Source organism: Erpetoichthys calabaricus, chromosome 3 (genome assembly GCF_900747795.2).
Source record: "Erpetoichthys calabaricus chromosome 3, fErpCal1.3, whole genome shotgun sequence".
Lineage (NCBI taxonomy): Eukaryota > Metazoa > Chordata > Cladistia > Polypteriformes > Polypteridae > Erpetoichthys > Erpetoichthys calabaricus.
This window is the reverse complement of record NC_041396.2, coordinates 300,010,829-300,027,331: the sequence shown is the minus strand read 5'-3', so window position 1 is coordinate 300,027,331 and position 16,503 is coordinate 300,010,829. Positions and strand designations below refer to the sequence as shown.

At 34.7% G+C, this 16,503-nt stretch overlaps 2 protein-coding genes across 2 annotated transcripts; both read right to left on the bottom strand.

Moving 5' to 3' along the window:
- Positions 1–1,995: 1,995 nt before the first annotated feature.
- Positions 1,996–6,752, bottom strand: hoxc8a (homeobox C8a). The gene is made up of 2 exons (XM_028798583.2): positions 5,433–6,752; positions 1,996–4,058 (listed from the first exon to the last, which is right to left on the bottom strand). The coding sequence occupies exons 1-2, from the start codon at positions 5,866–5,868 to the stop codon at positions 3,751–3,753; spliced, it is 744 nt and encodes a 247-aa protein (XP_028654416.1). The 5' UTR covers positions 5,869–6,752; the 3' UTR covers positions 1,996–3,750.
- A 4,697-nt stretch (positions 6,753–11,449) lies between these two features.
- On the bottom strand, positions 11,450–15,621 carry hoxc9a (homeobox C9a). Its single transcript, XM_028798581.2, has 2 exons — positions 14,709–15,621; positions 11,450–12,844 (listed from the first exon to the last, which is right to left on the bottom strand). The coding sequence occupies exons 1-2, from the start codon at positions 15,277–15,279 to the stop codon at positions 12,600–12,602; spliced, it is 816 nt and encodes a 271-aa protein (XP_028654414.1). The 5' UTR covers positions 15,280–15,621; the 3' UTR covers positions 11,450–12,599.
- Between the last annotated feature and the right edge of the window lie 882 nt (positions 15,622–16,503).

Sequence of the window (16,503 nt, the reverse complement as noted above, 5' to 3'; positions counted from 1 at the left end):
TGGAAACGCATTATAGTCCCATACACTTCGTGCAGCTAAGTAGTTGATAATATTTATAATGCCAATGATTCATTTTAGATGTAGCAACAGTGGTTGTGTAAGGGTTCTCAATATATTTATTTATTCTGGCATAATTCCAAAATTACGCTAAACTAACTGTAAGACAAAAGGCCAGTTAGCTTGCCTACATGTGCTTTTTAGAATAAACTCGAAGGGGGACTGTATATTTCCTCCACTAAGGAAGATCATAGTTATCAAAGGCTCCGCTGTTTTCATTCGGAGTTTCATACAGTATCTTACAAGATGTGTAACAAAGTGTTGCTAAAACATCTAAGTGCTGATCCATAGATGAAAAATTATATTCAACAACACTTGCTTGGTGAAACCTTCAAAATGAATAACTTAAAAAGCCAGTATGAACTATTAACATTCTTAATTGATAGTTACATTACAATAAAATTGATTACAACTATTCTAGAAAAAACAAATCAAACACGAGGTAATTAAAGATATGTTGAGTGAAGATTTCCGATTTTGATAGATTTTATCTCTGCTTATATTAAGGTGTGAGATTCTTTACAAACGCCAGCAAACCAGCTGAACTGCTCTTTTATGGTTAAGGGCGTAGTGACGTTTTGCTATAAATATTACCTTTGTAATGTTCTTCTTTTAAATTTGCATACCTTTCGGAACAATGCTTATTTTGATTGGAGTTTCTTCATTCAGTTTTTTCAGGTATGGGAGGCTAGCAATAGCTATTTGAAATTCTCTTTAAATATAATCTGTCCTGCATATCATTTATTTAATTTACAAAGTGTTGAATTTGCTTTTTTTAAATGTCAGAAGAAAGCCTTCAGGTTTATAACAGTAGAACACCCCCCCCCCCCCCCCCAAACCAACACACACACACACACATCAGCCATAAAGCCAAGTGGGTTGAAGACCAAAACAGCCTTTATTTTTTGACAAGAAAACCGGGCCTCGTGTAATTTCTGACCTTTCTATATCACCCAAAGTCGTAACGATTTCATATGGAGAAAGTTTTTTAAATTATTAATAATAATAATTTGTCTTATGGGTCATTATTTGGCCTTAATTATACGATGATTAGTATAAAAATATTACTAATTTATGTGAACATAGATAGATAGATAGATAGATAGATAGATAGATAGATAGATAGATAGATAGATAGATAGATAGATAGATAGATATAGATAAGCATAATAATAGCCCAGGGAAATTTCTTTCATGAATCAGTTAATGCATAAGACAAGCGACAAACTTTCCTCATTGTCCTGCATTATTTTGCTTGTCCTTTTGGAAAACATACTTGTTTACTCGAGTTACCAGGTAAACATGTTTTTTAAAATGTTAACATATTTAAATAATCAATCTACCTATCTATCTATCTATCTATCTATCTATCTATCTATCTATCTATCTGTAAATTTGATTGAAGAATTTAGTATCACTATTCGGCACTATTCACTATTTTGCCATTTTGTGCGACAGAGTGAGTGCTGCTGCCTCAGCCCAACAGCCTTATAGATCGATTTCCTGCATGTGTTTATCCACTTTCTGTTAGCAGTTCGCCTGATCTCGTCATGCTTGCATCAGTTGTACCCTTCGAACTCTTGTTTTCTTTCCATAAGACGTTCATTTTAGGTGCATTGAATGGGAGAGTGTGTGTCCGTGTTTGTGTGTGTGTGTTTGTGTGTGTGTGTGTGTGTTTGTGTGTGTGTGTGTTTGTGTGCGCGTGTACATCCTGTGAAAGAATGGCACCCTTTCCAGACTTGGGTTCTTTCTTGTGCCTGACATGACTGCATAGTAAAGACACCATCGCCTTGCTCCTTAAGGATGAGCAGGTTAAGAAATGGACGAATAGAAAATTTGCATAGGAAAGACGAAATACATATATAAATATTGGGAAATATCATTATTAATGTTTGACTTCATTGCATTTTATTTAAAAAAAAAGTGTCAGAAAAGACAAATCTTTAAACAATGTTTATTTTTTAACAACACATAGACAATACAAAGATACTCTTCTGGCAACATGGGAGGTTGAAGTGGTACTACTGATTTCTACATTCATGATGTGAACATTATAAACTATTTCACCCAAAAACAAATAAACAAGCATGTTGCAAACAACAGGTTATACAAGATATATAGCTTAAAGATTATATTCAGTGCATTTACTCCTACGCTACACCATTAGCACAATATTAAGTAACACAGTACTGTGCGCTTAACTAGGCAGTTTCAGTTGTTGGGAAAATTTATTTTGAATTGAAAAGCAGCAACAAACAACATCATAGAAGCATACAATAAAAAATAATAATAAAAAAGGAAGATTTTTTTTTCTTCGAGTATAGGTAGCGATATATTACTTAATAGCTGTCTTCTGCTACTTAGTAGCCTGATATTTCTCTCGAAGTATATACCAGTATAATTTTCAGAATATATATATATATATATATATATATATATATATATATATATATATATATATATATATATATATATATATATATATATATATATCACTATAGAGTGAGCGAAAAAGAGAGAGAATACAAAAAAGTGAGTAATGTCAAGTAACATCTATGTTCCAGGAAGCCTTTTGCAAGCCCTAATGGATTTTATTGCAGGTTCCCGTTTAGGTAGTTTGTGAAATATTTCGAGAAAATTCAACTTCCCTGGAAATCCTTAAAATGCACATAAGATCAGTCATAACAGAATATTAATATATTACTTTTACACATAGTGCTATCTATTTAAATAAAAAGCAGCACAAAATACGGCCCGATGAATTGAATGTCAAAGGGAGATTTTATTTTATTTTATTTCTGATACTAATATTGGTTTACTCTAAACTATAAGAAAGGGTAACTGGTTCTAAACTATGTACTTGATTCAGTTGTACATTTTTGTTTTCAAAATGAAATTTAATTTAAAAAAAAAAAATCAGAATTAAAGCATAAGCACTTTCGTAAAATAGGCTGCCTATCTCAGCGCCGATTTTTTAACACTTTTAAATATAAACAGTTCACTAGAAACTTCCAAGACTTTTCATTCTTGCACTACAGCGCTTTTTGAAAGGATCAGCTTTTACTGAAAGTGTCCAGGCTATAGTCCTAAGTATTTTAAAAGTGCGCAAAATATAACTTTTAGACTGCGTTCACATTTTTAGTATATAAAAAGACCAAAATAAAAAATAAGAGTAGACATTGGATAAGTTCATTAACCAAGTATACATTTTTGTGCACGTCTTGTACATTCTAGTGGATCATGGACTGTTATTTTTTTACAGCTAAAATGAAACAGGTAGTAATTTAATGAATTTGTAGAGTTAACACATTCCATAACATTTTTTTTTCAAATGGAAATAATGTCAATAGTCATTTTATTGGTGCCGCCAATCCATTCCTTGTCACTAGAAGCTGCATTTATTATTATCATTTTGTGTGTGTGTGTTTTCTCTTATTGTTCGATTAGCTTCTTTCTCATGCCTGCGAGTGAACCGTTGTTGAAGTGGAAATATCATTTCTCCCGTTTCAAGTCACAAAGAGAGAGGGTTTTAAAGTGAAACAGAAAATGCTTTAGTAGCTAAGGTCTATGTGATTTTTTTTTCCTCCACTTCCAGACTCAATAAAGTGAAACGATAGTCGTAAACATCTCTCCCCTCTCTCTCTCTCCCCCTCTCTCTTCGCCACAGAACCATAAAAAGACTAGGCCATAAAATCACTCCTTATTCTCATCTTTCTCTTCAACTTCCTTCTCCTCTCCTTCCGCTTCGTCGTTGCCTTCTTCGTCTACTTTCTCTTCTTCGTCCCCTCTCTGACCAGGAAATTTGTCTTTGTTATTCTCCTTTTTCCACTTCATGCGCCGATTTTGAAACCAGATCTTAACTTGACGCTCGGTGAGTCCCAGGGCGTGTGAGACTTCAATCCGGCGCTTGCGGGTCAGGTAAGGGTTGAACAGAAACTCCTTCTCCAGCTCCAGTGTCTGATACCGACTGTATGTTTGTCTGCCACTGCGCCTTCCCGGAGCTGCACGGAAAAAAACAGCCAAACATATTATATCAATTGTTAAGAATAAATGTTGTTAAAATGCACCTTGCGTGGGTGTCCTTAAATAGGTCCACTCATACCCCACTGACAAGGGACGGGATTTTGCCACGTCACATTTTTGCAGATGTTTCACTCTGTTCTTCAACAAAGAAATAATTATGAAGTGAATAGTTTGGATTTAGGTTTATAGAATACCGTGGGGATAAAACCAATATATTTTGCAGAAAAGGGACATGCTTTTTATTAAATACAAATCATGCCTGCTTTGAATTGGTACTGTGTGCTTGTTTGAAAAGTTTGCTTATATTTACTTGTTTAAGATTTTACCATGCAAGGCACTATATAAATTAATTGATCATGATCAATAACTGTATTGCAGTCCAATATAATATAACCAAATATACAATGATATATATGTAAAACACAATAAATAAAGCACACGTGCACCCAAGGTGTTAACACTTTTAATATAAATACTAATATTGGGCGATAAATGCAAATCCGTGATACTGAAGACACAAAAAAAAACACCTTTTAAGTTTTTAAACAGTCCTCTTAAAAATCACTGATCAATCAGATAAAGATGAGCTGCACTATTTTAAGATTGTCTTTTTGTCAATGACAGGGCATGACAGTTGTGCTTCCTAAGATATCGAATTTCAGTTTCGTCCCGGTTATTACACTTCAAACTTTTCTTTTCGTGTGTCAGCAGTTTCATCTTAACGATAGCAATATAATAAATACTGATGGCATCGACAGTTGAGACGTTCATTAAGTAGTCAGATGCATTAAAATGTGATTTACTAAAACCAAACACGTGTCTTTTCTAATATGGAGAAGAAGGATTGTCGCCAGGGTTAGTTTTGATTACTATAACAACAACAACAACAATAATAATAATAACAATATTAATAATAATAATAAATTGTGCTATAACGCAACTGACACACATACAGTATGATTTTGCACTTCTGATTCATTGCTCATTCATGGAAATCACACCACTCTCTCACTGTTTGTTCTACACCAGTATTACTTTATGACAGTATAAATTCTATCACTTGTGATCAGCAATAGCAGTGTTGGCATGGACACCGTGCATTAGTAAGCACAGTTCTAGAGTTAACATTTATTAAAATGCAATTACTGTAAAACTGCATGCTCTTGCCAGCGACACTTACAAAATGTTTTCCTTTGTGTGTGTTTTTTTTTTTTTTTACAGAATGATGCACTGGATTCACATGAGGAGAACACAACTGTTGCGGCTTTATATCCTCTGTCTATGCCAATAAATGCACCTTTAAACTTAAACCTACGGAAGTAATACAAAACAATATTAAAAAGGATTCTAACCGTGAGGTCTCATCCAAGGAAACATGAGGCTCGGAGACGAGTTTTGATTTAAGTGCCCTTGTCCCTCCGCCGTGTTACTGATGGAAGACGATTTACAGTCTGGATATTGCGACACATTCGCCTCTTGCTGGGTACCATAAAGCGTCTGCCTCGGAAGAGTTTCGTATCCATAAAATTTCGACGCGTCTCCATGACAAGCCAAGGCGCAGGGGTTCTGCTGGTATCCCGAGTTGGAGATGGTAGAGGAGCCATGGTGGAAGAAATCCTGGACGTGGTGAGACGGGTGCTGGAAACCCGACGCTGCGGCCGCCGGACCGTAGACCAGCGCATGGCTCCTGGTGACGCTCTGGGGGAACCTGCAGTCGTAGTAAGTTGGTTCCAGTGACTCGCCTCCTTTGTATTTGGAGAACAGTGGATTTACAAAATATGAACTCATGGCTATTTCATTCAAGGTGAAGTCAAGTCACAGCAGTAAAAGGAAAAGTCTTTTATGTTATTTTTTTACTACCACCACTGCCGCCACCACCGGAAACCTGGAAACCAAAATACACAGCTAGTCCCTTTGGACAATCTTAGTCCACTCTTCTCTCTCTCTCTTTTTCTCTCCCCCTCTCTCTCTCTCTCTCTCTTCCCCCTCTTCCTCACACTATCTCTCTCTCTCTCTCTCTCTCTCTCTAGTCCGTTATCACCCCCGCTCCCTCTGGAGCGTCTGTAATTTCGGATGTATTTGTCTGTATTTTGTTTCTCCTTTCCTTTCTTCGGTCTCAATAGCGACAGACAGTGCATATGCGTACGCAGTCCTGCATGCCGCCCGCCGGTAGGTAGATCGCTGCGTTCGTGTCCCCTTCTTACTTACTGCTTTCGTTCAACGGCGACTCAGCCAGTTAGCCAAAACCCGGTTGGAGGGGCTTTCACCCGCGATTCGTATTCATCAGTTTCAAAAGCACCAAGACAAGCTGGAGAGAAATGATTAAATATTTGGAGGGGGTTTTCTGGAGTGTGTATGTATGCGCGTGCGCGTGTTTGAGTACGAGGGCGCGCTTGCGCGTGCTCGTATGTGTGTGTGTGTGTGTGTGTGTGTATAGAGGTGCGTGTGTGTGCATGTATGTGTGTGTGACAGTGAGCGACAGAGAGAGAGAGAGAGAGAGACAGAGAGAGAGGGAGAGGGAACTGGAACAGAAGACAACAGAAGATAATACGTCGAAGTAAAAATTAAAGGGGGTTGACCAGTGTGTGGTCAACATTTCCATTTAAAATCAAATCATTGAAAAATAACTACAGTAAAACGTTATGCAGGCAGTACTGATATGAGATAACTATGACCTTAAATATGCATATGTAAACTTCCACAGGAATTCCGAACATATTCAATAGACCGAAGTTATCACTCAATGAGTTTTCCAGTGGAATTGGAAGAAAAAGTTTCGCATCTAAAAATGACTGACATACAATTGTTTTATCAATCCAGAATTTATTACCTCTCGTCATTTAGCCTGCGTCATGGTTATTTGGCTGTTCACGTCACATGTTTATTTAAATTCAATCTATTTTCATAATAAAAATTCTACATATACACGTTACCAAAATAGTAAAATAAAAAAAAATATGTCACGCATTTTTTTTTAAATATAAATAAGTAGAAAAAAAGTAATAGCAGTAAAACAATAGTATGTTTTCTCCGTCGTTTATTCTCTTTTCTTCTCCTTAGGTCAGATTAATAAAAGCTGAAGCTTTAAATGTGAATGTAGTTAATTTCCTTTCTGTACACTCTTCATTTAGCACATCAGTGAGATAGTTAAAACAAAAAAAAGTGAACGAGTGCGACATCAGAATTTACTAAAATCATCCAGAGGAGGTGAAATATAATACCCCCATTCGCTATGCGTTATTGTTTTGTCGTATTCCGTCGAGGAAATAATATTACAAAAAAAAAAAAAACCTTATGGCAAATAACATTTCCGGTGGTCTCAGTTTTATTACCGGTGCTAAAACAGAGAAGTCAAAAATGTCAGCTAAGTCGAAGCTTCACATTTTATTATATTTTTTGAAGAGAATGTATAAAATGGATTTTTGGATTTGAAGGGGTTCATAATATTTTAAATTCTCAAATAGTTTGCAATAAAGCAATAAATTACAAATTACCAATATGAACAAGTCCGACTTCCGTTTAAAAAGCTGAAGGTCAAAATAATTATTTGTATTATTAGAGGAAAAAAAATGAAAGTAGAGAAATAAGAAGTAATTATAAAATACGGCTTGAGTAAAAATAGGTTGAATTGTTTTTGGGGAAAATACATTTATTATATTGTCAACCAATTTTTTTTTTTTTTGTTAAAGGTTTTGGCTATCACAGAAAAATTATTTCTGAACAACTAATAATTTCCACAATACCATCTATCTATCTATCTATCTATCTATCTATCTATCTATCTATCTATCTATCTATCTATCTATCTATCTGTCTGTCTTGAAGTTTAAAAAAAAAAGAATATCTGAAACAATCGAGTGAGATTTTCTTTTCTATTTTAGATTTTCAATTTTGTTATTTTATACATAATTATATATATGCAAAGGCTTAAAAATTACTTTCATGATTGCTTTTAAAAATGGCCATTTACATATACTGACTTTCATTGTTTATATATATATATATATTTATATATATTATATATATTTATTTAAAAAAATGAATATTTAATAAATTGACGTTTTACTGAAAATACTTAATCTCTATTGGTGTTTTGTTGTAATTTTTGAAATAATTATTGATTTTATGTGTTGGCCGAAGTAAGGGTGAACATGATTGTATTATGTTTTCAATCGGCCAGGAACCAAATGAAAGATTTCATTTTTGTATTTTTTTTTTTTTTTTTTAGTAATACAATGAAAATATTTCAGTTTTAATATTTTTCCTCACGGAACAAAACAAGAAAGAAAGCCAACACAAAGTGATAGAAAATAAACTAATACTAAACTATTAAAACACATGTAAAATTTCTGAAACACATCATGATATTCCACCACGAGCTTTGGTAGGTGGCTTTCTATTATATTGCTTATCATATAGTGTTTAAACAAGAGTATTGAAATTGTTATAAAGAACTGATTCGATTTTGTCGAGTGAAAAATCTGTTGCATCATTGAAATTAACGACGTGATTTATTTGTTATACTTTATGCACTAAAAATGTAATTCTTTTTAAAATGCTAGCTAGCTGCTTCACAAAGAATATAAAATGTAAATATTAAAATGAGTTCCTGTTTTACATTACACGAAGAATCTACACAATATATGCGCTTTGAAAATCCCCAAATATAATAAGCATAATAAATATTTATTACAAGTATATAATATTATTAATTTTAAAAAAATGTGTTCGTTACGTGTTAATCATTATATATGTATCTAAAGCAGAAAACATCAAAGCGCTTTACACCGCGGGCAGTTGGAGGAATTGACAAGAGAGGCGTTATAATTAAACAACACTGCCACCTAGTGTCACTTTTTCATACAGCAAGCTGATAATTTGCTGCATTTTACCAGCAATTTAAAGGGATATTACTGTTTATATAATAAAAAATAACAACAGTAATAATTAAAGTGACCCACCTGAGTGTCTTACCAGTATTTTCTATTTAATAAAGACAAACAGATAGATAGATAGATAGATAGATAGATAGATAGATAGATAGATAGATAGATAGATAGATAGATAGATAGATAGATAGATAGATAGATAGATAATTCGCCAGTGTCAAATTAATTCTAATTCTTTTAAAGCAATCCTTCAAAGTGCAAAATATGCACAGACTAAACCAATATATGGTCTTAAAAGTGTTAAATGGTGATTTTACTGTGGATGAATAAACATTAGAACACTCTGTATTTTAAATTTGATGGAACTGTTCAAAACAAACCCAAGTTTGATTAATTACTAAGGAAAATTCGGAGATTTCTTATACTTTGTTGCTGTTTATTTATGTATGTATGTATTTATTTATTTATATTCCCAAATCCCTTTTGCATTTCCGTCGCATTATCACACATCCTGAAATGATCTGTAATCTCGTCTCGTACCTGTAAAGTTAAAAATGAGTTTTTTCTCTTAGTGAAATTTAATTCATTTATGTTTGTAGCTCCTGTGACTTAAAGAGTTGCTTTTCAAACAGAACGTTCACCTTCTTTAAAACCATAAAGCAATTTAGGCCAGACGTCTAGCCATGTCCGCGATTCTGTTTTGTTCTTCTTCTTTCAAGACAAAAACAGGAGTGGAACAAACAGTGCAATAAAACCTGCATTTTTGTGCTGCGGAAATTTAGCGGCGCAATGAGCTTTAGAACTTCCACATCCTGTCTTTATTGTCTCTCATGACAAAAAGATAATTTCATCCCAGCCAGGAGGAAGAAACGAACAGACGAATCGTAACTGCAACACGCAGCTGAACTGTTAGATTTTTTTTTTCTGTCCTATTGACTACAAAGCTAAATATTTATATGTGCTCTTCTTGATGTCCACCACACACAAAACAAGAAAACAGGCTTATTACCATGACACATTTTAAAGTAGGAAATTGAATGTATTGAACATAGTAATAGTCCACACAAAAACCGCCACTGTTAAATGAACACTCGGCGTGTTAGTTTTTGCATATATGAAATTTAAAGAATGAATTTACCAATTGAGACTACATAAACTGTAATACTGGATACATTTGGGTACAGTTTTGGAATAGTAAAGTTATTAGTTTTTTTCTTTATTGCGGGTTTATTTAGTTGTACACGAGAAAATTCAGAAATAATACCTTCTGCCTAAAAAAAATTTTTTTTTCTGAAACAAGAAAAGCTTTAAATACCAGTGCTTCTTTTGCTAATAAGAATAATACGAATAAGTAATAATAATTGTTATAATAAGAACAATTACAAAATCAGTCTCTTCTATTAAAATTAATCAATAAAACGGAAACTACAAGAACTAGTTAATTTAATTCCTATGTTGACTCCTCTTGCCACTTGACACCTGCATCACACTTCTTACAGAATTATGTAAGCCCTATATTTTCCCACAACAAGTGTTCCCATTAAAATCGACATGAGCTTCTTATGACGGAATGGGATTGTGGATGTGACCGAATCAACTACCGAATTACTGGGGTTGCTGCCTGAAATCAAAAACGACACAGCTGCCCTATGAAATTGTCACAATGTGTAAATAATAAGCTTTAATTCTTAAAAGATCTGTTAAGTGTGAATGGTGAAATTAGTAAGAGGTTTATTTTTAAAAATCACACATACACCTGCACGTTTCGTGAATATATACAGAGGTCGAAATGTATCAGTTTAAGATTTAAAATATTTAAGTACATACATATTTATATTTATTCAAAAATAAACGTAAACAATGAAACATTTAAAAATATGTAGCATTTTAAGTAACCTCATCCAAGGAAGAAACGTAAGCTAATTTATTCTTTAATGTACTAGTTTCCCTTCGGTGTCGATCTTTAAATGACAACACTCTAAGGAAACAGCTGTTATGGCGAATACTGCGAGTATAAATGTTTAGAAGCTTTTCTTGGAGATATTTTGCTGTAGTTCCATTGTTGACACAGAGAAACCGTGAAACAAAACATTGTGAAATGGCATTATCCAAGCTTTTTTATTTTCTTCCCAGTGAAATACACCTTCAGGTTTCATTGTACACAAGCTGCTGCCCGCAATGAGACTCTCTCCGCTTCTCTGCAAAGTTATTTTGCAAACGATCATTTGACAAGGGAGAAGGTATGAAAAGATAAACGAGGACTTGAGCATTTTGATATGTACAAATGTGTGTGTGTGTGTGAAGAGAAAGACTGTAAGAGAAAGGGAGGGAAAAGACTGAAAAATAAAAGTCAAATGATACACATCCTGACAAGCCACAAGGCCAGTAAATAGTCAAAAGGCCAGCACGTTTTGTTCACTTCACTGAAATGTTACTAGTAGGTGTAGGTTCCTTTATGTGGTCGTATGAATCAATACAACAGGAGAATTACTCGCCAAGGAGTGTTTGTCCATAACGTAAACTCGCGTGTACACTTAACTTGAAATGTTAAATTATAATACTGTTAAAAACGGACCCTATTTCGGTACGTGTTTGTGCGGGTCTTTCTCTGTTAGGCCAAACTGCCCTCTGAAAAACTTGGCTGATAACAAAGAAAAACTTAAGGAAATGTTCATTAAAAGAAAAAAAAAATCAAAAGGCAGGAAATTATGGTGCTACATAGCGGCTGCTTTCAATATCCTGTTGGTTGTCAAGCGATTGGCACAATTGCTTTAATGCATTTACTTTGTGAACTTTTTTTCTCGCATTATTTGTTTTGTATTGCTTTCTCTCTGCAATATAAATGCTTCATATTCATGCAAGCTAGGCAGAAGAATAAGCTCGTTTGAAAGTTGGTACTTTGTTTATTGACCTGAAACTCCATTCACTACACTTTTTTTTTTTTTTTTTTTTTGACTGAAGCTGTAAACAGTTGACGGCATTTCTACTTGTAGCGCATGGTAAAGGACAACCACTTGGACTCGTGAGGTGGCGTCACATATATTTAAATATAGCTACATTCTACAAGAGAACATAATAATATCACTTTAGTCAGTGATACGAATGTAAAAATTACACAGAGAAGTACAATATTAACTATGACCACAACTTGACATACGCACACAGATAGACGTTCCTGCCCTTTTTTTTTTTTTTTGTACAAAATATGCAAGATTCGCGCTTACAAACTCTTGAGGGGTGGGATGGGAAGGAGGGATATAAGCACGGGACTGTCATAAGTTACACATTATTTAAAAAAAAAAATTCAAGTACTTTCTTCATAATTAAAGACATTATGATATTACCGCAGCAACTTGGTGAAAATACTTTTTTTTTTTCCAAAGACGTTGCAGATCGGTGGCTATCCTAAACATTAAATGAACAATTTGCACATTCAAAGTCTAAAAATAAGTGAAGAATATAAACCAAACAGTTCTGGTTAAAAGAAAAACAGACCAAAAAAAAAAAAAAAAAAGCAAAGTCGTTGCTTAATGTGTCTCTTTTTACTTTCTTTTTCTCTTTTTTTACGTCGCTGTTTGCGAACGGCTTCTTTTGTTTATGAAGTTCTTTCTTTTATAGTGGACGGAAGTATCATTGCTCCTTGTTCTCTCCCTTTTCTTTATTCATTTTCTTCATTTTCATCCGCCTGTTCTGAAACCATATTTTAACTTGGCGTTCAGTGAGATTAAGGACTCTGGCCACCTCATATCGGCGGTCCCTTGTAAGATACATATTGAATAAAAACTCCTTCTCCAATTCCAGGGTCTGATATTTAGTGTACGGGCACCTCTTCTTTCTGGTGGAGCGCGCATGGATCCAGTTGGCCACGGGGTTGTCTGTAAATGCCAGTGGAAAGAAAAAATAGGATGAGGCTTTGTCCTTGCATACCTAATATTATTCCTTTCTCAAAAGTGCACATTTAGCTTTGTTTTTATTAAGTTTATCTTCATGACTGTAAACTCTGAATTGCTTGCAATTGAAAGTAAAACACCACTCACTTGGATTTTTTTCAAAGCATTCAGTATTTAAATATATAGGAAGGAGGTATTGTCAAAACCCATAATTAAAAAGGTACATTTCGATATATCATATAAACCTATCTCTCTTATTTTTTGAAACCAAAAGCTGAGTGAAAACATAGACTCAAAATGTTCTCCCCACCTCCATAACCTACAGCAAGTAGTCACTACACAGGCCCACAAACTTTGATCTTTGATTAGGATCTCTCATTTGTAATGAAAAGCAAATGCTATACAATCTAACCAAGTTTAAGTCCCAATCATTCTGAAGCTAAATATATAAAAGGCTCAGCGCCCTTTTTTTTTGATTAAATTGAATCTAGGAAAGATGCTCCCAGAATTTAAAATGGATGCAATACATTTCATGTAGACTGAAAACTTTCTACACAGACACACATACCCTTTCAAACATAAATGAACAAATCATGTTATGTGTAAAATGGTTTGTTTTTACAGTTATAAAATGTATGCAATATATTGCTGAAAAATTATCAGAATATATATACAAATGACTCACCAGAGTAATATGATTCAATAGAAACTCTGTTTTTGTTTTTTTTATAAGTAAATGTATGTAGCATTGTAAAGAATTTGACAACCACACAAGCTAGAGAAAAACAGCTTTTTTGTGTTTAATCTTGATAATTTTAGACTTACATCTGTCATTTGAAACTGAAATTATTATTATTATTATTATTATTATTGGTGGTGGTGGTAGTGGTCATGTTGCTGATGATGCTCATAATAATAATAATAAAAATTATAATAATAGTAATATGGAGATAGATAGTTTATTATAATAAATAGTTTCATTCACAGCAATGTAAATACTTGCAAAAGTTGACAGTAACAACACTGAAAGGAAATGCAGTTCCTACCAGTAGACTATAAACTTTTATTGTCATGTAACTTTTATTTTATTGGCTTATTTGATTTGATTTTATTGCCAGTTAAAGAAAGCATTGCTAGATTGGGGCATCAGTTTACAAATACCCTTTAATTCTCACTTTAGGAACCCTGTGTTCTTACCTTTTAAGATTTGTGCACAATACGTGAATACAGGAGCTATATACTTAAAAAAAATGTTGTCTGGTTAATAAACAAACATAGAGAAGTGATCTGAACTGTCGCACAACAATTACTATCGTGTATAGTGTAGTAAGTAATTAAACCCACTTGCTTGTAGTTTGTAAGCAGTGATGTTTTTAAGCATATACTGCAATACAGACACAGATATGTGTGTGTTTTACACACGTGTTTGTGCTCTATCTATCTATCTATCTATCTATCTATCTATCTATCTATCTATCTATCTATCTATCTATCTATCTATCTATCTATCTATCTATCTATCTATGTTAAGACCCTTTCATGATTAGAATTAGAATTTAACTTTTCATTACATGCACAATTTTATTCTGAAAAACTTAGCGTTCATTTAATTCTTTGTAGAATGTGTCGCCTTTTCTCTCTCTGCCTGTCCTGGAGGATGAGCAAGTCTCCTTGTCTTTTAGACTTTTATAACCTACGGTTTTATTAGCCTCACAGCGTATGCAAGTCTTTGCATTGAGGATTTCCCTAGCAAGAATTCCAAACAGGCAAAGGTAATTTCATTTTATTGAGGACTACAGGCAATAATTCCTTCAGCACCCGGTTGTAAACAGGAATGACTTGTACTTACTTGGGTCTATTTCTGTCTTCTCTTCCTTGTGCTTACTGGAAGCTATGGGCTCCGATTCCGGGGACGGAATGGTTTGCGGAGTCCTATCCCTGAACTCCGTCGAGGATCCATACAGATAGTCCGCATAGTTTCTGCCATCGGGAGCGGCGCACTCCCCACTCCTTCTGCCGGGGTACGTGTCTGCTTTGAGCCCGTAGTGTCTGCTGTTCGTCGCAAAGCCGGGAAAAGATACGGCGCCCGAGATGGGTTCCAACCAGGAACGCACGTACCTGGAGTCTGGCCCTATGTGCGGCTGATGCGTGTAAGGGTGGTAGACCACTGAAGACTGAGAATGCACTGGGGCCCAGGACGTGGTGAAAACGGAGGGCTTAGGTGCAAAACTACAAGACGGGAAATCTGTACAATCCGGTACCAAGCCTGTCGCTCGGGACCCTGAGGGGTGCGATCCGGTGGCCGAAAATCGAGACGCCAACACCTCTTCGCTTTCATGGTTAATTAAGGAATCCACATAATAGTTGCTTATAGGACCGGTTGTCGACATGATGATGCCTCCAGTCTGTTTTACATTCATCAGATTATTGTATGAAGTGTATGTGTACTTTTTTATCTGCTCATAGAACAATCAAGGCAGGTAATTATTTCTACGAGGTCTCCTTCTGCTTATTGGTTGTCTGCAAACACGTGACTATATTTACCCCAAAAATACAATGTGGATCAATGCGCGGCTCTTTCTGGGATAGCACTTCACTGTAAAGCTATCCCTTTCAGTGGATAAAATTGTCAAACGAGTAATATCAAAGAAAAGCCCTTCGATGTCAATGTTATAAATAAAGACATCACTTTCTAGAAAACGCGTTTCATCCATGTGGACCAAGGTATGTTAAGAACAGAAGAACGGCACTATTTTTTAGTGCAATTAATCTATGTCTCCTCAGCGCTCTAATGCGTGATAGACAGACATGGATGGCTGACAATATTAAATTAAAAACCAACAAGAAAGTAACTGCTTCTTAGTCGAGTCTAAAGAAAGGAATTCTTGGACAAAAGAAAACAAAATACATCTCTTTTTGGCCACCCAAGAAAGTGAAAAATGGATTTAATAACAATTTAAAAAAAAAAAATTCAGAGTGGATTAAGGACGAAACTGTGTAATATTTATTGGCAGTTTTTTTTTTTTTTTTTTTTTAATGTGCACAGTCGAGAAAAGAAGAAAAAGACACAAGAAACAATGAATGAAAGGAAGAAATCTCTCGTTGGTTATATAAGCAAACAGTGAGGATGTCCCTCGTAAAACAGCCTTGTGACGGAGGGTGATTCGCAAGGCGTTTGAAAACCTGCCTACGAGAGGCTATATTCGGCAACTGGTGTGGATGTTTTTATGTCCATCTATAAATTTTTACGAGAACCATTTGATTGTTCATAAACGTGTCGTTAATAAAAACTGCAGTCGAGTTACTAGTAAAACATAAAACCAACAGTGATTCTGGGCGAAACCTATTTCTAACTAAAGGCAAAACTCCTTCCCTAAATAAAGGGACAAAAGCAGGCTGAACTTCGACAATATGCAGGAGGCTTAATGAAAAATACAAATATCCCTCACGCTGAATAGCTGACATCTTCTGATAATGGCAATCCCAGTATAATTAAATAAAAAGAAGGTCAGTCATATGAAAGAAGCACTTGGAAAATCAGCACTGCTATTTTTCATAAGCAAATATGCTACCTAGTAGGTTTCATCTGAATTTCTATACCGAATTCATATGACGAATGCACTTCAATTTTAGATTTTGGGGTT